At 36.4% G+C, this 23,210-nt stretch overlaps 1 protein-coding gene across 1 annotated transcript in view; it reads right to left on the minus strand.

Moving 5' to 3' along the window:
* LOC149538002 (uncharacterized) overlaps positions 1-23,210 on the minus strand; it is a 162,535-nt gene that overhangs the window by 63,645 nt on the left and 75,680 nt on the right. The window contains exons 8-11 of the mRNA XM_089799394.1: positions 22,055-22,129; positions 21,807-21,872; positions 21,640-21,717; positions 108-218 (exon numbers count right to left, since the gene is read on the minus strand). Of these exons, the coding sequence (XP_089655520.1) occupies positions 108-218; positions 21,640-21,717; positions 21,807-21,872; positions 22,055-22,129 (330 nt within the window). The remainder of the gene's footprint in view (positions 1-107; positions 219-21,639; positions 21,718-21,806; positions 21,873-22,054; positions 22,130-23,210) is intronic.

Below are 23,210 nucleotides of genomic sequence, written 5' to 3' on the forward strand. Positions count from 1 at the left end.
ATCTACTAGGAGCATAGCATATTATAGCCAAAACACAAAGAAAAGGCATTTCAACCATAATGACATTCTAATCTCGAAAGTCATGAGGCAACAAAAAGTGAACATACCGTGCGTCCACCCAAGGGAGTAGCAGGTGGTTCAACATCAACTCCCCCATTTGCTGATACTTCTGGTTTAGTTAGCCCACTAGGCGTATTTAGGAAATTGCGCATGTCCAGCTAGAGAAGCAAAAAAGAATTATTCAGCTTTATAAATAACATATTTTTTTCTGAAATGGAAATACAATGCAATAAAATTCCTCAATCTTGGGAAGGACTATTTATATGTTTAATGGTATTCACATTAATATCAAACAAGTAAGATATGTCTGACTTCTGCAAGAATGCAGCTAGCAAAGCCAGAATCTCAAGTCGTTAAAATATCCTACATCATAGCACGGAAATAATGAAAAACAGAAAAAAGAAAAAAAAACAAGAATTTTGCAAATTAAGAAAAAGCCATACTTTGACTGAAAAAAGAAAATAAATCAAAAGAGCACTGTATCAATCAAAGTTTACATGTATCCTACAAGATGAGTAGGACATTAAAATCCTCATGTTTCAATTTGCTTACTCTAATCTATTAAATTCCAGTAGAAAAAATTTTATCCATAATCACCCTTAGATAACTAAACATGTGTTAAGATACGACATCTATGGTCTAACTACATTGATCAGGACTTTGACTTGAAAGTAACCCAAAATTATAATATTATCTATATTTATATGACAACTTTATGATTTCTAATATGCAAATCACAAGATTCCAATTGATTTTACTGGACTGCACCTTGTCATTGTGGCCACTGCCTACAGTTCAAAAGGTGACTACATATCGAAAGAAATCTCAATATCTATATCAAAAACACAAGATACAAAGTATGCTGAATCTGTAAAACAGAGATTAACCCGAACTGAGTGCAAAGAGTAGATACAACAAAATACTTAATATAGATGATCATAAAATCAAAATATCATAATAGATTTAGATTTTAACAATACAAGATATATGTAGAATATTTTCAAAAAAAGACAACTGCCATCATAAGAAAGATTGGCAATGAACACTCACAATAGCATGAACGAATAAAAGTCAGGATAGTGAATAAAGGTATAGAAAATAAGGGAGACAACCATGCAATTGGAAACATAACTCCCACTATGAAAATTAGGTAGGGCTTGCAATCACGGAAGATGCCCTCTAACTTTATCACAATGCACACACAACAACTAAGCAAGGTAAACTAAACATGTACAGAAATACATAAAAACCACTAACCACAACTTCAATGGATAAAAAGATGGATCCCGGCGAATGAAACCTAATGAGGTACTGTTGATGTATTTTTGTGACACATGCAAGATGTAACACCACATATCAAATCATCTCATGATAAGGCAATCTCAAGGTTTCTTCTTATCTTGGACTTAGCTCAGTTGTATGGTGTAATATCTTGCGTAATACATGAGGACTTAGATTCATTCAATGGATATCCACTATACAAATGTGAATGCTTTGGCAATGAAAACTCTTCAACTACTTCTAACAAAGTAAACTGTAAACAAATTAAAGAGTTAATAAATCTAATATAACTCTAACAATGCAAGAGATTATTGATGATGAGGTGAAACTCTAACCAATCCTTGCTTCACCAAATCAACTACACAATGGAGGGTGCTTGCTTCTAAGGATTTGTGGATGCTTTCCATATTGTCAATATCCATTCAAATACTGAATGACAACACAATCCAAAGGAACATTTCCAATCGAAGTTAAACACTTGCAATAAGACCTAGACTAACCTAACAATGACACAATAAACAACAATACCTTCCATTCATCTACTTCTACTTTTATTCAAGATAAATGAAATCCAACTCTAAATAAAGAAATGCAGAAACCATGCAATATCCAAGACAACCCCAAGTAATCCACCATGAAAACCAACAATGAATTTGAAATTACTTTGGCAATATTATTGCAATAATCTCTCCAAATCTCCTCTCTTTACAAGTGGCAAAGACTTGCCTTTTATAGGGAGGTCTTATACAATGAATAGTCAGAATTAATTTGGAAACAGTGGCAAATATTTAGACAACAAAGCCATAATTTACATACCTACTACAACCATTAAATGCTAACAGATTGTATAAAAGAATCATTTTGTGGGCCAATACAAAAATTACCTATCTTTTATGGACCAATGAGAAAATAGGTTATGTAGAAACATTAGGTGGACTCCAAGCATACACTTGGAATGATTGGATTGGTTGATCTTCGACACATGGGATAAGAATTTTCTGATTGCTTGAAAAGAAGTGCATGCCACATCGACATGCATATCTTGTACACTTCACCAATTCCTCTAGATATTTATCATTTTCTAGCCTTGGATAAGATATTGATGGCTCATATTGCCAAATTGCTTCATCTTCATAATTCTTCCCCATCTTGTTTCATTTTGAAACCTTCTCATTGACATTACTTTTAACATAAATGCAATTGAAATTTTGATTCCTTAGCTTCAAATCTTTGCAGAGATATGCATTATGAAGTTGGATCTTTCAAACTAAACTTGGATTCCCTAAGGAAGTTCAATTTACTAATGATTTTCTCCACTTGTAGACTTGTTAAGATTCTACTTCAGCTCCTTTGCTCCTTGAATTCCATCTTGATCTTGTTGTCTTGGGTTTACATCATTATTTTGATTTTCAACATGGTCTGGCATATGTAGATTTTTGCTTGAAGCCTTGAGCTTGATCTTGCCATTATCTTTTTCCTCTCCAAACATCTTATTCCTCCATAGTTACCTTGCAAAACAAACAAATAACTGCATTAAGTTTGTGAAAGAAATATGCGATTTGTTCTAAATTTGCATTTTCAACTTCAAATTTGAAATAGAATAGTTGGATTTAATCTTTAAAATTTTCATTATTGGCCATATTTTAAACTATTTCAAGTAATGCATTTTGGGGGTAGTTTAGCTTAAAGCTTGAATTGTACTCTAAAGTTTGGCAAAACTCTTAGGACCTTTGTCCACACGTGGACATGAGGAGGTCAGATTCTAGCCGCTTCATGTCCAGCCTTGGACATGTGGAGGTCGGATTTTGACCCCTCCATGTCCAACGTTGGACATGAGGTCAAATTCCAACCCATCCATGTCTAGAGCTCAAGTCACCCTTTACATGGAATATCATTCTTTGTTCAAAATGAATTTCACTTTAACTTTTTCTTCTTTATTTTCACCTTCACCTACATTTCAAACACTTTTTCTTCATCAAATTGCAATGGTTTTATCTCCAACCTTTGAGGCTTGATCATGGACTTTTCTATATCATAGCTCCAATCTTCATATTTTCATACTCAAATCAGGCTTCATTTTTGGGGATAATCCTAATTTTCGCTTTCAAACTTTTGTCCAATGCCCATGGAGTTGAAATTTCCCCAAGTTTCAAGGGCGGTACTTTTGAAATTGTCATCTACAAGTGTGGACAACTGGAGCTCGAATTCCATCCTGCCCATGTCCAAGCTTTAACATGAGGTGATTGAATTACACCACTCCGTGTCAAGGCTCGAAGTCCCTTCATACTAAAATACTTGCTTTTTCTTGCAATTTCATGCCAAATCCTTCACAAATTCAACTTTCCTCATGATTTTCTTTTCGTTGATTCTGAAACCTGATAAAAAAAATCTTAAAATTTCATGCTATCCATACTTAGATTCTCTCCAACATTGCAATCTTGTTTCCACTTCATCCTTAAATCGATTTCAACTTTCTTCTCCAAGCAGTTGCATCTATCCTCACTTTTGTTGTCTCTAAATGAAGGATTTGAAATAACCTTGTTATTGTCCTATCAGATTCTAAGACTAAAAACTTTGGCCCAAGTGTTGAATTTTTGCCAATGATTTCACTCCTCTAACTCAACCACTCCCAGGACTCAACTTTCAAGCAAGTATGCCTTTTTCTAAAGTTGCTCAAAATCATCTCGCTGACCTTGAGACCTCAAAACTATAACTAAAGTAAAGCTCACTAAGACTACTACTACCATCAAGCAAGGGTCCCCGTTTGCAATGGGACAATGGTGTGAAAAGGTCACTCTAGGTCTCTGTGTACGAATCGATCCTTACAAAAGAAAAGAAGCCCCCAAAGGAGAGAGAGAGAATCTCCCAAAAATAGAGAGACAAAATCACACCCCAAAGTGAAGAGATAAAGGACAAAGTGGACTCTTGCACCTTGGCAAAGCTCATAATTCATAAATCAAGAAATTTGCTTTTTACAAAGGGTTTGGAAAAAATGTCGACAATATACTCATAAGTTTGACACTATTTATTGGATATCGATGACTTGCAATGAATAAGCTCCCTTATGAAAAGTATGTGAACCCTCTCTATTAGAAACAATAGTCCACCAAGATAACTAAGGGGGGTGGGGGTGGTTTGAATCAGTATGCAATAATTAAAACACTGATCTTCTTTGAACAAACTTAGTCATTCAATCAAAGCAAACAGAAACCATACAAAGGTGCACATAGACAACTACACCAGATATGTTGATTAGCGAAACCCTTGATCAGAAGGAAAACCCTAGTGGGTATGATGCCCACAAGATGATGTACTAATATAAATATCCCTTGTTAGAGGATGGACCCGGTTAGGAGTCTATTACAACATTTAGTACAATGAGTCCCTATTAGGAGACTTTGAATCCCTATTAGGAGATTCCAACCCTGTTAGGAGTTGTGCCAACCCTATTAAAAGTTGTGGTACAATGTATGCAAGATGAGCCCACTGCCCAAACATACAATTTCAACTACAAGAAGAGCTCACTGCTCAAACAAATAATTTACTCTTATCTTCTTCTTTCCTCTGTCCTTTCCCCTGTCCTATCAACCGGACCAATTACTGTTTGACCTTATAGACCAGGTCACGAACCTCGGATCCAAATACCAAATCTCGATAATGAAGTTTCCTTCACTTCCGCACTGCTCTGCTCAACCTCGCATTCCGCACTCTTTCCTACTTAACGAACATTCATTATTCGCATTCATCCTTCTCATGATAAAGGAAAATGTCCTTCCTTTATATCGAGTCCATAAAACAATTCCTTGAGCCAATTGTTAGTCTTTCTAAATTAATTATTATAGGACCACATTAACAACACGTTACATTTAGCAATAACACAAATCTTTCATCCTGGAACTTGAATAACTTTCCGTACACGCAATATTATGACGAGCAAGCTTAGCCATGTCATCCTCAACATGTCTTCTCCATGTCCTCAACCTCGACCCTCAAGATATCAACTCTGCTAAGAGACATAACAAGTTTGCTAAAACATGCCTCTGTAAACTCTATCTCAGAATAGACATCACCAAAACTTGCATAACTTCTTCTAGACTTCTCCTTTTTGCTTCTGACGTTAACTGCATATACCAGATACTCATAAGTGTCTCCCATAACCTTGGGTAGTTATCATGCTCAACTGGTCGTCCGTACCAACTTGATCTTTCCGTTGTTCTTCTGTCAGGTACCACAGAAAACATCAAACACGCTACGTTGACATTAATGACAAACTCAAACATGAATGTAATATATCATCATCAAACCAATCATCCAACAATCTCCCCTTTTGGCATTGATGGCAACATGGATGAAAAACATCTAGTTCCAAGAATACCAACAAAAGACGGTTCATCTTCAAATCCTCTTCATCAATCATACTCCCCCATTGATATACCTCAATGTGCTCAATACCAAACTATTATTCCCCATACTCTGCTTATATCGAACATCTTCCTCAACATACTGCCAAACTTTTCCCCTTAGCATAATGTTTTCCTGCAATACTTCTCCCCTATTTGGCATAATGTTTTTCATGCCAAACTTCTCCCCCATTGACATCAACGTCAAAGGCTTCTGCAACCAATATCTTTGCATCAAACTTTGCAACAACTGATACTTACTCAGCCCTAGATGACTCTGTCCATCACAAATACTCCCCCATATAGGAAGCATCAACATCCAATCCAGACAATCAATGGTGCTCTGTTACCCTGCACTGATGCATCCTTGCATCTTCTACTCTAATGTGGGAAGGGGCATAACCCCAAGCATACCTCGCAAATACTCAAAAGTCTCTTTGGGAAGAGGCTTAGTGAGTCTATCTGCAATCTGCTCTTTTATGCTCACATATTTATCGTGCTTGTGTTGTAACAATGTATAACAATAGGTTCATGGATTTCTATCCTTATATCCTTCAACATCTGCTTCATCCAAATAACTTGATTACAATTATTTGCTGCTGCAACATACTCTATTTTTGTTGTACTTTGAGATGTAGAATCCTACTTCTTGCTTAACCAAGAAACCAATCTTCCTCCAAAAAAAAAAGCTCCTCCACTGGTGCTCTTTCTGTCATCCATACTACCTGCCAAATCTGCATCAGTATAAGCACTTAGAGTAAAATCACTAGATCTGTCGTACCATAATCCAAATTCTGAAGTTCCTTTCAAATATGTAAATATCCTTTTCACTACTGCATAATGTGCTTCTCTGGGCTCAGCCTGGAATCTTGAAACAATTCCAACTGCATTTTCTATATTCAGCCTTATGTGAGTTAGATACTGCAATCCTCTTATCATAGATCTGTACTTCTGGTCAACAGTAGGTATCACATCTTTTGTAGATAACTTGTGTCCAGTTACCATAGGTGTTCCAACGGGTTTGAATGTTTCGAAACCAAACCTTTTTAGTAAATATTTTAGGTACTTAGTCTGAGAAATAAAGATTCCTTCTTTATTCTGTACAATTTGCAGTCCTAGGAAATATTTCATTTCTCCTATCATACTCATTTCAAATTCTTTCTTCATCTCTTCTGCAAACTTTTTACTTTCTTCATCATTTCCTTCAAATATAATGTCATCAACAAATATTACTAAAATCATCAAACCATCATCAATTTCTTTCCAATACAGATTACTATCTGCCATACCTTTGCTATATCCAAGCTCTTTAAAATGCTTGTCCAACCTCGCATACCAAGTTTAGGTGCTTGCTTCAATCCGTACAATGCTTTCCTTAGTCTGCATACTATGTCCTTATCATACGTCAAAGGACATCCTTCAAGTTGCTCAATGTATACCTCTTCTTCAAGTTCTCCATTCAAAAATGCTAACTTGACATCCATTTGATATACTTTGAATTTCTTCTGTATTGCATAGGCTAAGAATACTCTTACTGCTTCTATTCTAGCCACTGCAACATAAGTCTCCTCATAATCTATTCCTTCTTGCTATGAGTAACCTTTACATACCAGTCTTGCTTTGTTTCTTACAACTTGCTCATTCATCTTGTTCCTGAATACCCATTTCGTTCCTCTCACATTCTTATTTGTTGGTCTAGGAACCAATTCCCATGTCTCATTCTTTACTATCTGATCCAATTCCTCTTTCATAGCTTGCTTCCAATAGTCATCTTTACATGCTTCATCTGCATTCTTCGGCTCAACTTGAGATATCAAGCATAGTTCTTCATTCACTCTGCTCCTTGTCATCACAGCTTTGTCTTTGCTTCCGATTATTTGTTCGGATGGGATTCTTTATCATGTTCTTTCTTGAAGTAGGAGTTCTTATCTAAACTCTTGGCTCTACTGAAAGTTCTAAGCTTTGTTCATGTCTTGGCTCTCCTTCATTCTACAAATCATTGTTAGTCTTAAGAAATACCTCATCATTCCTTGGCTTAATAACATCATCATTTGAATTGTAATCAACTATTCTTTTCTGGATTCTGAATTTTCATCAATTCTCACATTTGCAATTTTTTAATTTTCATCAATTCTCACATTTGCAGTTTCCATAATAGTCTTAGTTCTTTGAGTATAACATCTATAAGCTTTACTTTTCAATGAATAACCAAGAAACATACCTTCCACTTCTAGCATCAAACTTACCAATGTCATCATCTCTCTTTATGTAACACTTACTTCCAAATATTCTAAAATATTTAACTGTAGGTGATTGACCAAACCATAATTCATAAGGTGTCTTGTTTGTGTCTTTCTTGACTTGTACTTTGTTCATAGTGTAAACTGTTGTATTCCCAGCTTCTCTCCAAAATGTCTTGGATACATCATTCTCTGCTAACATAGCTCTTGCAGCTTTCGTAACAGACTTGTTCCTTCTCTCTGCAATGCCATTCTGTTCAAGGGTTCTCGGAGCTGATAGCTGTCTTTTAATTCCATTTTCTTCACAAAAAATGTTAAACTCATTTGAAGTGAATTCTCCTCCTCTATCTGACCTCAAACATTTAATCTTCATATCGGATTCATTCTCAACTCTATTTTTGAATATCTTAAACTTGTCAAATGCCTAAAAATTTCCTTTAAGAAATGCAACCCACATCATTCTAGAAAAATCATCAACTAGAATCATAAAATACCTTTCACCATAGAATCCTCTAGTCTTTGTAGGACCGCTGAGATCTGTGTGTACAATCTCCAACTTCGTTGTAGTAGTAAACTTCTTGCTGGAAATGTTATGCTTTGCCAAAACACATTCCTTGCAAATTGTGTTAGTAGCCTTTACAATCTTTGGCAAATCTCTAACAACAAACATTCTACTAGTCCTCACAATACTATCAAAGTTTATATGACAGAATCTCTTATGCCATAACCAACTGTCATCTACCTTTGCAACCAAACATGTCATTTCAGTAGGATTCAACTGAAATACATTACCTCTAGATCTAATTCCTGTTCCAATTACCTTTCCATCTTTATCTCTGATCATGCATGTCTTTTCTGTGAACTGCAATTGATAACCTTTGTCTACTAGTTGTCCAACACTCAAAAGATTGTACTTTAAACCATTAACAAAGTATACATCCTAAGTATTAGTTTTACCATCAAGAGTTATAGATCCAATACCTTTAACTTGGCATGTTGCATTGTTTCCAACTCTGACAATTCTTCCATTCTGACTTTTGAAGTTAACAAATTTGTTCATGTCATCAGTCATATGATGTTAACAATCACTGTCAATTATCGAATTAGATTTCTTCTCAACTTGTGATACCAAAGCTACCTTTTCTGGAATTTCTTCTTTAATTGCCACAAACCCAATTTCATCTTCACTAGCACTTAATGTTTGTTCATCAAAATCATCATCTTCATTTGCATACAAACATTCTCTATCCATTTTAGACTTATAACTTCCCTTATACTTTTCCTCCCTTTTAGGACACGTAAATGCATAATGATCATATTCATTACAAGTCCAACACTTAAAGATTTTCTTACCTCCTTTTTCTCTTCTTACCAAAAGGGCTACTGCTTCTTCAATCTTCCTACCTTCCTCAGATGTAATGTCCCCCACTTAGCCAGTCTGGATATATGTTGTCATTAGCCCGTTCTTTTCATGGTCCCGAGGGCTAACCAGGACTTCAAAAGGGATCCTGAGGTTATTTGGCCTAGTCAAATCTAATTACAGGCCAAATGGAATTCGTTGTTGGGTTTTGGGGAGGACTTACTATTTTTAGTAAGCCAACAGGGGATGCAATGCCTTCATTTTTCAGTGGCAGGACGAGATGCATTTTGTCAAGCTCTTTTCGATGAGCTATTATATGTGGGGATTTCGAGTTTATTTGGTATATTATTTTAATGTTTGAAGTTATAACGATAAAGTGACTATATAATGTTTCATAAAGTCACTTTATAAAAAAATCAAGTTCCCCCTTTTAAATTACATACATGGACATTCGTAAAAGGGAAAAAATAATATTAAAACTCATGTATTATCCCACATTGGCAAGAGGGAAGCGTAGAACTAGTGAGGAAGGGTTAAAAGAAAGAGGATAGCTCTCATTTGGGCATGTTGAATATTATTGGAAATTGGAAGTAATTGTGGAGATTATTTCTTCGGGCCTGGAGGACACAAACCCTCTACGCTTTCAATCTTGACGCCATTGAAAGATATGGTCTTGAGATTCAACATTGTAACAGAAAGTTCTTGTAGCGTAGTACTATAGCAGTCTGAATCACTAGAGCGCAGTACTGTAGCAGTCTGAATCACTGGAGCGTGGTACTGTAGCAGTTTGAATCACTAGAGCGCGCTACTGTAGTAGTCTGAATCACTGGAGCGCGGTATTGTAGTAGCAAGTTACTGTAGCAGTCCGGATCACTGTAGCTACGAGTTATTGTAGCAATTTCAGAACTATTAACACTGTTGTAGCCGCAATGGGTATGGACCGTCATTGAACTCTATAGTTGATATAATGTGTTGAGTTTAATGAGAAGATATGATTGTTATGGTAGTTGTAATTTTCTGATAATCTGAAACAAGAAATAAATGAATGGTCATTGATATTAGTTGCATATGGTTCTATGCTGCCTCCTATTTGCATCTCATATGAAACACAATCTTGAGAAACCATTAATCAACATCAAGCTGAAAACTATAAGAAATTTAGTTGCAAGCCAATTGTTTGACAAAATTACGAGAAGAAATAGACATTAAAATAATAGAACAAGGCAAACTATTACATCAGACCTGCTACTACTAGCAAAATCTCCTCTAGCACTTGTGCTCCTTGATAGGTTGGGTGGAATATTCAAGGCACTAAAAGCTGTCTCTGTTCTGGTAAATTCTTCAGATTGCCTAAGTTCATTTTCAACTGCTTCAAGTCTTCCAAGCAATGTTTCCTTAGTGAAATCTTTGGTACAAGATATCAACAACTATATCATCTAAACTGCTGACTTGAATGGTGGTGTAAGAGTCTTCAATATCTTCCATATAACTTCATCATCTTCTTTGGTTCCTCCTTGAGCTTTAATACCTGCAATAATTTCTGATATCCTGTCTATATATGTTCTTACATATTCATCTTCCATCATCTTAGCATCTTGAAACGCACAAATCCAACTTTGTAGCCTCAACTTCTTAGAATGTTCATCACCTTCAAAACTATTTTTCAAAGCTTTCCAAATCAAATGTGAAGTAGGGAGTAATTTTACCTGATTGTACTCAATTTCAGGAAGTGTAGTCAACAATGCTTCTCTAGCTCTCATGTCACACATGAAAAGATCTCTTTCTACCTCAGAGCAACTGTCCAAATCCTTTTCTTCAATGATTGTCTTCTCCGATTTTGTCAAGATCCAATACCCCAGACCCATACACAACAAATGTGTCTTCATCTTTTCCTTCCAGCTGTCATAGTTTGTTCCATCAAACTTCGGACTATCTTTCCTAAACATGTTTGCCATAGATCTCCCAAAGCTGTAAAACTTTTTCCTCAAGGACCTAAAGCTCTAATACCAATTGTTAGAAACAATAGTCCACCAATATAATTGAGGTGGGGGGTGAATCAGTTATGCAATAATTAAAACACTTATCTTCTTTAAACAAACTTAACAATTCAATCAAAGTAAACAGCAACCATATAAAGATGCACATAGACAACTATACCAAATATGTTGACTAGGGAAACCATTGATCAGAGGAAAAACCTCGGTGGGAATGATGCCCACAAGATGATGTACTAATATAAATATTCCTTGTTAGAGGATGGACCCTATTAGGAGTCTATTACAACATTTAGTACAATGAGTCCCTGTTAGGAGACTTTGAATCCCTGTTAGGAGTTGTGCCAGCCCTATTAGAAGTTGTGGTACAATATATGCAAGATGAGCCCACTGCCCAAACATGCAATTTCAACTACAAGAAGAGATCACTGCTCAAACAAGTAATTTACTGTTATCTTCTTCTTTCCTCTGTCCTTTCCTATGTCCTATCAACCAAAACAATTACTGTCAGACCTTGTAGACCAGGTCACAAACCTCGAATCCAAATACCAAGCCTTGGATCACTTAGCAAAACCTCGGTAATGAAGTTTCCTTCACTTCCGCACTGTTTTGCTCAACTTCGCATTCCGCACTCTCTACTGCTTAACAAACATTCATAATTTGCATTCATCCTTCTCATGATAAAGGAAAACGTCCTTCCTTTATATCGAATCCATAAAACAATTCCTTCAGTCGGCTATTAGTCCTTCTCAATTAATTATTATAGGAGCACATTGAGAACACGTTACATTTAGCGATAACACAAATCTTCTACCTTGCGACTTGAATAACTTTTCGTACATGCAATATTATGACAAGTGAGCTTAGCCACGTCATTCTCAACATGTCTTCTCCATGTCCTCAACCTCGATTCTCAAGATATCAACTCTATTAAGAGATATAACAATCTTGTAGAACATGCCTCTATAAACTCTATCTTAGAATAGACATCACCAAAACTTGCATAACTTCTTCTAGACTTATCCTTTCTGCTTTTGACGTTAACTGCATATGCCAAATACTCAGAAGTGTCTCCCATAACCTTGGGTGGTTCTCATGCTCAATTAGTCGTCGGTCCCAACTTGATCTTTCCGCTATTCTTTTGTCAAATACCACAGAAAACATCAAACATGCTATGTTGACATCAATGACAAACTCAATCATGAATGTAACATATCATCATCAAACCAATCTTCCAACAATCTCTCAACACTATCTACTTGATCCATAATGGTCACTATGTTCTACGAAATCTATATTTCACTTTCATTGCCACGAAATATAACAAATGATATGTTCAAACAGAATGGCTACAATGGTGAGATTAATAACCCCTCAAAAGTTTATCTCAATGGGAGATGGAGTTAAAGAATACATTTGTCAACCAACATCTAGGACCTAAACTAAATGCAAAGTTTTAATCTAAAGTGTAGTTGTGCCCTTAAGAATTGTATGTCTAATCTAAATTTCTATAGCCAAAAAAATTGTATTAATACTCGTACATGGTGTCTCCCATCTCAATGAGTACCCAAAATGTACAAGAAAATATAGTTGGGCACCTTCAAATGCAACTCATGAGGATTCTACGTACACAAAGAGAGCATGCACATAGCAACTATAAAATTAGGCCTCAAGCAGTGAGATAAATTAGGTTCTCAACAAGTAGTTGATTCCAAGTACCATCAACCAAAGGTGAAGAGTATTGAACTAAGTTTGACTTTATAAAGAAAGTGAATTTGAGCAAGCTTATGATCAATCATGTTAAATTATGAGAAAAGAAAAAGATAATTAAATTGTGCAATGGTTTACCCAGAATAAAACTACGATATCTCAATCTCAACAAAATAATATAATAGGCCAAGCAAATCATCAAAAATTATCACGAAAGGCAATTTTCACTACCAAAATGGTGGAAGAACTCCATGTGTTTAATAGATCATCAACATATTAAAATAGAGTAAGTATAGAATCAACTTGCTATAGAATGTAGACATTTGGATGCGAATGACAACAACAAAGCCCAACTATGCAAATGGCATACCATCTCTAGAGCCTATTTCAAGCCATAAACAAATTTTCTAACTCTATATAGCAAGGAAATATACAATAGAAAACTTTGTCGTCATTTCATATATAACTCTTCTTTATGGTCTATCTAGTGTGCGTCATAGTGTTGTACTACAAATAGTAGCGAGTCAAACAAATTTCATGTTTGCTACTAGAGTAAAGGTCTTAGAATATTGTGCCAAAAACTTGGGAAAACAAATTTGCTGCCAACGTGCTTTAAACTTATTTACTAACCCAATCATTGCAAATTTTGTTCCATTATCTACTTATATTGAATAAGCTTTCTCCACTCTGGAAAGAAGGCAAAGTCCTTAAGTGCATTTCATAACAAAAAACAATTTCCACCTGCATGGTTGTATTCCACCTAGAAATGTCAAATACTCCTAGGAAGATTGTGGATTAGAGACAAAAGTAATGAAAACAAGAGGAAGCCCTTGAATCTATGAATATATCCTCCTAGTGCCTAATGGATCCCAAACACAATCACCTACAACCTACAAGCTCTATCAAGCCCAAAGTGGACAGTAGTAAAAAAAAAATATCCTAAGTTCTAAATGATGACTAGGTAATGGAAGAGGTGAAACCTCATCATTATTCTCAACATCTAATGTGGAGGAACACATAATCAATTGTCTACCTAGGTAGCTTTCAATCCCTAGAGCTCTTATCAATACCAAAGGATTCAAATCTAAAAATAGAACGATGAGAAGCTTCAAGAGTGGAAATCAAAGAGCTCGTATCAAATTAAACACTTCTCTAACTCATGTTTAGTAGAGTGGAGGAGGCAAAAAAGTTAAAAACCCTCCAAAGAATATGGATAACCTATACAAATAAATCTAAGGCCTACTATGTGAATCAATGGCCTTACATTTCTATATAGGAATGTGGACCCACATAAAAGGACCAAACACCCTAAACTAACCAAAGCAAACACCTAAACTAAAGCAAACTAAGAAGCTGCCGCTAAACTAATTGGGTCAAAAGCCTCATGGCAAAGCTACAAACCAACTTTCTAACTAAAACAAAACTAACAATTCTAGACTACAATAGGAGTCACTTGCAAAAACTTAAGTCAAGGAAAACTAACCATATGTTTCATAATGTTCGAGAGAAAATTCTAATCATCACTATAATACCATAGTTACACTATTGTCAAGGATGAGGGAACATCGGAATGGAGGGACAAGTATCCGAGACGGGAGGACAAAGGGGACTCAATCTATGGATAATGGGGGGTAGCAAGGGGATAGGAGCAAGGGGTGGCAGGAGGGGGGTGTATATAATACATACTAGAGACTTGGTACCTAAAATGTTAGTTATGAAAAGATGTATAAGACTGTTAAGAAGTAAAATGCTAAACAGAGTAGCATGATATCAATGCAAGTAGAAAATGTCAAAGTGTAGTAAAGGGAGTCTCCTAATCACCCTCGAGAGGTAAAGGCTTGAGCTGTGATCAGTGGCTAACTGATGGTGCACTTGGAGACTTGGGGACAGTAGCATTTAGGTAAGGGAGACATCCTCATGGAACACTGTACAATACACTTAATGTACATGAGATTCCTTTAGGAATTTTCCCAACACTCCATATAATGAAGCACATGGGGATCATACAAGGTGCATTGAGCCTATCCATCAAGCCCAAGAGCTTGTCAATAGCACTTGCCATTCAACCTCCTAGCCGCATTCAAGCTTACCACTACACAAATGGACTTTTATGCTACTTGCCCTCCTCAAATGCCCTATCTCCCCTCCATAATGGGATGGTGTATTGGCAATAAGCTTTACAAAATCCTTATCTACATTAATCATATATTCCTATTATTAATCATATTTTTTGAAGCAAAGGAATATTTGCATACATTTATACTTCTCATCAAATGAAGTCATATAATCAATTATCTCAATCATATGATAATGCATCACATTCATAACACAATAGAAAATAGATCTGTAATTGTTTTGTAACATGCATACATACATACATACATACATATATATATCATAGTAATGAGAATCGCCTAAATCGGTGATTCCACGACCAGATTTATGCTATGCGATTTTTTTTGCATCGTGTATCACTATCGCCGATTTCTGGACCATGAATCGCCGATTCAAGCGATTCATGTAAAAATCGCCAAAATCGCCTGTAAAAATCGGTTATGAATTGCCCGCAACATGTAAAAAGGGAAGTTGAAATTTTTTTTAAAATCACTTTGTTTTTGACCTATTCTCTTTGTTATAACCCTAAAGGGCCTTCTATTTGTTAAGCATGAGTAGAAGAGAGGAAAAGTGAGAGAGAAGAAGAGAAAAGAAAAGCCATAGGTTTCCAACTGGCAAGAAGGAAGAGCACCAAAGAGATCAGCAGGCCATTTGGGGAGCCCATCAATTGCTTTGGGAGCATTAAGGAGCCAATATCAACACTCCTCAACTCATTTACAAGAGGTAAGTGCTTATTTTTTTCTTGCATGTTAGTGTATTATGCATTTTTTGTTAAATTTTTAGTGTATTATGCGTTTTTTGTTAAATTTCTATAGTTTTCAAGAATTTTCATGTAAATCTTGAATGTTCTTTATTTTTACTAAGTTGCAAGCTAGGGTTTGTTGTTTTCTAATTTTTATTAGCTTCAAACTTTGATATTTTACATAAAAAAATTTATTGCAGCAGCCTTTGCTCTCATTTTTCGCAAATTCCAATGGTTAAGAAAGATGAATGTTGGAAATATAATGAAGAGTTTCCTAGAAGAACCAAATATCAAACAAAATGCATGTTTTGTAAAGAAAAAATAACTTCCGAGGGTATTTATAGATTGAAATTCCACATTGCTGCTATACCTGGACACGATGTTACAGTTTGCACTCACCAAACTCCTGAGGCAAAACGCACTTGCTTAATGGCATTAGAAAAAATTGAAAAAGACAAAGCAAATAGGAAAATGCAAATTGAAGGGTTAAGGGGTATTGGCTCCCATGTTCCCGCATCCACATCTGCATCTACATCAGCTTCCGCATCCGTAGGTTGTGTTGGAGAGGGTTCTTCTAGGCCTCCTTTTTATCCTAGTTCTTTTGCTCGTGCTAGTGCTAGTGCTAGTGCTAGTGCTAGTTGATCACATACTGAGACAGAGTCTCACACCAACCTATTGCAGCCTAGAGTGCCGAAAAACAGAATGGATAGTTACTTTGTGCCCCGCACTACTCCTAGTTCCCAACCCACGCTTGAGGGCATGGGTTTGAACAAGGAGATTCACAATGCTTCCAGAAAGGAGATATGCAAATTTTGGTACTTTTGCAACATTCCATTTATTGCAGCCAGGTAATTGATTCTTTTTTCTTTGTTTTCTTTAAAGTTAAAATTAAAAGTAGAAATAAAACTTTAATTATATCTACTTGTTTTATAATTTGAATCTTTGACATCTAAACTTTTATTTGTGACAGGGCTCCTTATTGGCAGAATATGATAGATGCGGTTGCTATTTATGGTCTGGAGTTTAAAGCCCCAACTGAAGCTGAGTTGAGCGGATACCTCCTGGATGAGATGGTAGAGGACATGAGGGTTGACCTCGACGAGAACTGAAAGGAATGGGTTGCAAAGGGTTGCACCATCATGACTGATGGTTGGACCGATAGGAGGAATAGAACACACCTCAATTTTCTTGTATCCTGTGGAGGTGATTGATCATTCTACTTTCCTACATACATTGTAAATTTTGATTTGTTGAATGCTAATTCGTTAATGATCCATTTAATATAATAATTCGTTGTTTGTTACTTGTAGGATATACATGTTCATAAAATCCATTGATGCTTCCGCACATGTGAAAAATGCCACATATTTATGTGAGGCTATTGAGAAAGTTATAGCAGAGGTGGGGGAACAAAATGCGATCCAGGTGGGACGGATAATGCAGCAAATTATGTTGCAGCAGGTTAACTTTAACTTTGCAAGTTTTGAAAATAAATTTATTTGAATTTTGAAATTTGAGTTTTTAATTGACTTAAAATTGTTGTAGGTAAACTTTTGCTGGAAAGGCACCCCACCATATTTTGGTCCCCTTGTGCGGCACACTGCATTGACCTCATGTTGGAGGAAATTGGCAAATTTGAGTTTGTCAAGTCATGTGTGGAAAGGGCAAAAAACATATGCAAATTCATTTATAATCATGCATTTGTCCTTAGCACAATGAGGAAGTACACAAAATGCAAGGAGTTAGCTCGCCCAGGTATCACGAGGTTTGCCTCGAATTTCATCACCTTGCAGTCCTTGTTGACATCAAGGGATGGATTGAGGAGCATGTTTGTTGGGTAGGAGTGGATTTTCTCTTCCTATGCTACGACCACTATAGGGTTAGATGTGGCGGATTGCATATTTGATGAGGATGGTTTTTGGAAACTCGCTAGAGAAATCCTTAAGGTAAATTTATTGCAATTCAACATTTAGTATTTTGCTTTTACTTTAAGTTATATTATTTTATATTTAAGTTTTGACTCAAATTTTTTGTTTTACTTTATATGTAGGTCACTGAGCCCCTTGTAGCTTTGCTACGAACTGCTGATGGGGAGAAGCCCTGTATGGGCTACATTTATGAGGGCATGGATAGGGCCAAGGAGGCCATCAGAGCCCAATATACAGGAGTGCAGGAGGTTTGGCCCTATTTGGGACATCATCGATAGGAGATGGCAGAATCAATTCCATCAACCCATCCACGCAGCAGCTTACTCTCTGAATCCGGCATTTCGTTTCCGTCCTGAGTTCAAGGCGAATGCGGAGGTTCTCACTGGCTTATACACAATGATTCAGAGATTGAGTAGCGATGAAAATAGCGCTGCTGCAATTGTTGAGCTAGACCAATTCAACAATAAGGAGGGGCCACTTTTCTCTGGCAGGATGGCCATAAATGCTCAAACAACACTATAGCCAAGTAAAAATTAAATAATATATTCAATGTTCATGAATCTAGATTCTAAACTTAAAGTTGATTATATAATGCATTCATTTTAGAGTTGTAATTTGTAAATGAGACTAATTGTTTTTGTTTTTTCCTTATTTCAGATAGATGGTGGCAAATGTTTGCGACCACAACCCCAAATCTTCAAAAAATTGCCATCCACATTCTGAGTCAGCCGAGCAACGCTTCTAGATGTGAGCGCAGTTGGTCCATGTTCAAGCACATCCACTCAAAGAGGAGAAACAGGTTGACAGTGCAGAGGTTGAATGATCTTGTCTTTGTTCATTACAACCTTCGTCTTAGGATCAGACAGATTTTGGGTGCTGACTCCTCTCTGATCATTCTGGAGGAGATTGATCCAGAATCAGAGTGGATCACAAAGACCGTGGACCCAGTCTTCACTGAGGAAGACCGCGCTTGGGTTGACCAGGTGGATGTAGAGGCTGAGGCTGAGGCTATGGCCAGGGCAGAGGAGGCAGCTAGAGCACGTTCAGGAATTGGTAGACGCACAGACGCAGGCCCTAGCGACGTTATTCGTGAGCCCATTGCCCATGCAGGGGACATGGCTCGGCGGTCCTCTAGGACCTACCTTACACGCCTTTCTCATAGGCAAACTGGATACTCAGAGGCTGAGGTTGAGGCTGCAGCAGAGCTAGAGGATGATGATGAGGATGATGAGGCTTGAGCTGGAGCCTTGTTTTTATATTTTGTTTACACTGTATAGATATTGATGGTGATATTGAATCACTGATAGACATATGTTTCAAACTTTCATGGATCTTCATCTTAGATTTATACATACATTTATGATTTGATGTCTTATAGATCTTCATGATTTCATCTTACTGATTCTATGATTTGAATCATTATGATCATTTGATTTTTATTTACTTCAGCTAGCATACAATTTACATTTTAGTACATAATGATAACATAGTTACGTATGTGATGGATTTTATGTTTCATGTTTATGTATGTTAGATTCTATTTGATGATGTTATAGTGTTTTTAAGTTATATTCAATAAAGGGTGCATGAAATAAGTCTTAAATTGTTAAAATCTTTACATTTAAAGGATTTTTTCAAATTTGCCGATTCATCGCCGATTCACCGCCGATTCACAATTCGATTCGGCCGTGCCGATTCCGATTCATGTTACTTTGATATATATATATATATATATATATATATATATTTCCTTTTAACAATTTAGGGATGACCTCCTCATGCAATGGTTATTGCAAGTCGTGTTAATACAATGGTTTGTGGATCGAATCACTTGCAGATCACCGCATGGAAGGAAGAATATTGTTGATGGAGGAAATACTAACTAGCATGTGTCCAAGAAGGGAGTGTTCAGTTGCATAGTTAGCCTACAATGCCAACACAGAGTGTACGTTGTTGACCTAGGTGCAAAAGATGGAAGCACATGGGAGATACAAGTAGGCATTGTGATGACACAAGAACCCATACCACCCATGACAATAGAACAAACAATTGTCAATATTAGCAAAGGAGATGGGCTAATTCTGGAGAGATATGGATGATATGAGGAGTGATGAGGGGGCAATGGACTATAAGGGGTGTTCAACACAATAGAGAGATAACGAGATATGGATGGAGAAGGGAGTCAAACAAGAGTGATAAGGAGCCTCTTCAGCATGGAGAGGAGGCCAGCAAGGGAGAGATAAGGGTTTCAAAATGAAAAGGAGAATAGAAGTGTTACGATTAGGACATCAAGGGAGCAATAAGGGTGTTCAATGTCTAACATAGATGAGGATGAGGTCCCTCAAGAATGTGGTCTCATTGGTTGATAGGTCCAATCAAAAGCATTCACCCATTAAAAAAAAGTCAGTTAAATCCCCTTTTTAAGGAAATCCTTGCTAAATTAATCTTCACCGCTGCCTTAAATTAATTGATGTTAACATAAATAAGGATCATTGTCTTTAATTTCTATATGCTTCACTTCCTTAGTCTTTCATTTAAATTATCCTTAAGTGAATAGTTTTCCATTGATCACTAGATTTGACTACTTATCATCACTAGGCAAGGCTTCATATTGTTGTTTTATATCTCCATCAACGGGGTCATGACATAATGGACAACCACACTGTACTCATTTGGAATCCAAGTTCTTCCATACTACTCCACAATTTGTCCCTGGGGACAATACCAAAGCTCTTTTGAAATCCACAGAGCAACAACCGCCTCTCCACCTTCAGTACCCGAAAATTGTTCAATGAAGTGTCTAAGTGATGCAATCAAGAGTGTTTTGGCCTAAAAACAACCAATCATTTTTCCTTATTACCTACTTTCTCTACCCAACTATTCATTTTGCATTGCATCTTGCTCCCAAAGAGAGTTTCAAGAAGAGGATTGACAACAATAATATAGTAAATGGAAGTATTATTCTTGTCACCACTTTTGTATAAAGGAATGACAACAAGAGTTGTCCACTCATTTTGGAAGCTCCTAAGTGTGACACTGCTAAAGATTCTTTTGGTGGGTGGCACCAGTCTCTCAACACCCCATTTTAAATAATTTGCTCTTAACCCATCAATTCTTTACCTTTGCCATTTGCAAACTTCTTTATGTCTTGTTTAATATCTTCCACTAAGAGTAGCTTGATGGTAGTGTCAATTATGGGGAGCCCACTTTTCTATTGTGTTTGCTCACAAAGTTTGTTCATAGAGAAGCTTTGCATAATCTACCCATTTCACACCTGTAGTAACATTTTAACCAGCTGCAGCAAAGAATAATAGGGTGCCCTATTTTTGCGAAAACCAAGGACAAGCAAATGTTCATTAGATTGTAAATTCCTTTCCATATAGATACAAGAAATAGAAGGGTGAAATCTACAATTAATAGCTGCAAACAAGTCATTAACTTCATTTTTATATTAGTGCTACACTTGCAAACATTATCATGTCTTATGTATATATCAAGAACTTTAGTGAATTAGTGCTATCAAATTTCCACAATCCATACTATGATTTTGCTTGATAATCTTCTAGTTTAGATTGTGTAAGAAATTTTCAACATCAACATTTTGAATCACGCTCTGTGATTCATCATCAGGATGAAAGAGCTCAAGGATATTTTTTAACATCTCCTTTGGATTCTTCATCCTAATGAGGAATCATGGAGTGTGATTTGCAATGTTGATGTTAAAAAATTCTTATACATTCTAAACCGGAAGACTATCAAGAAACACTTTAATGAATTTAAAATATTACACATCCATATGAAATTATCACCTGCATTGACCGTAACAAAGCCCGCAAATCAGCATTTTCAGCCATCAAATCTTGTTTCTTTGTCTCATAAGCATCTACCTGCCATTTAACTAAAGCAAATGAGAATATTGTGAAGTTTGAAGGTGTTGATTCTAATATCCATTTTGAACTATCTAATCCTGACTTACAATCATTTTGTAGAAGTCCCCGTCAGCCTTCTTCCCATTCCATGTCCCACGTTGGCGACCCTCTTTCTGATTGCATAAGAACAGTTAAAAATTAAAGAAATTAAGGTCAAAAGCTCAAATAAAAAACCAAAAAAAAGTTGAAAGTTTCCTGCTATTGTTTTCAACTAATATGTCAGAGCACATAACTAAAAAATTATGAACTGTGTGATTTCTGACATAGGAAACAAATCCTACAAGAAATGCAATACCTGTAGCAGGTTCATTATTTCAATGCCTGACCTGGACTCTTTCTTTTTCTCCATTAGAACTTGGTTTAGTCTTTCCTGGCAACAACAGAGGCATAAGGAGAACTGCAAAGCATTAGCAGATATGGCATGCATACTCTTTCTAAAGTGTAAACAAAACTATCTACTATTAAGTAGCAGTGAATATTTGCCATTACTGATAAATAATCAAGTCAATAATGTAAATGTTAGCAGAATAATACATTAGCAAACTGTTAATTAGTTGATAGGTCAGTTCGCAGTTATGGTCGGTTGGTTATCAGTTACATGACCATTATATGTTTCTATTTATACAGTGGCTTTGTATACCCTTCTAACTGCAATATAAACTTTCTTCTCTATGCTTTCTGACTTGATTTGGTATCAGAGCAGACATAATGAATCTGGTTGATATATGCCTGTGAAGATGTCCTCAGATGATATCTCCCGTGATGTTCACATTTGGCAGTCAGAAGACTTGATCTGAGCACAATGAAACATTGAACAACAGTGATAGAGAACGAAGAAGCCGCATAAGAAACTATGTTAGACAATGCAGAAGCCTGAGTGTGTAATTCTGTACCCAGAGGCCGCATAAGGAGTCGTGTGTGTAGTGCTGAGGCCACATAACAAGTCATTATTATATTACTCCCTCTCTATTGTGCCTGTTCTTACCTTCGCATAAGCAACAAGCAGTGAATGAAGTTTGTGTGCATGAATATCTCTGTCAGACAAGTGGTGTCTTCTGTTTGAGCAAACATTGCAGTGGTTGCCTCAGAGGCAAAAGTTGTGATTTAAGCAGGGAAAGAACATTTTATCTGCGCGCAGAATTGAAGAAGTTATGTCATTTCTTCAACATTGTATTCTCTTACTTCCAGAACTGAAGAGCAAGCAAAGGTTTTCTTTTTGTGACATTATTGCTGGCACGCATTTTGCAGTCATTTGTCTCTACGTTACTTGTTGGTGCTGCTTGTATCGCTTTGGAGTCCCATATTCTCTGTTTGCACAGAAACACAACAACAGTTTGTCTGTCATAAAAGGAGATTGAAGTGAATGTTCAATTCTCCAGATGATGCTTGCAGCATAGAGAGAAATCATGGTGCACAAAAGGCAATAGCTGACAGGACAGGCTTCTATTTTG

This window comes from Cupressus sempervirens, chromosome 9, assembly GCF_028749045.1.
Source record: "Cupressus sempervirens isolate cs-2001-9-10 chromosome 9, ASM2874904v1, whole genome shotgun sequence".
NCBI lineage: Eukaryota > Viridiplantae > Streptophyta > Pinopsida > Cupressales > Cupressaceae > Cupressus > Cupressus sempervirens.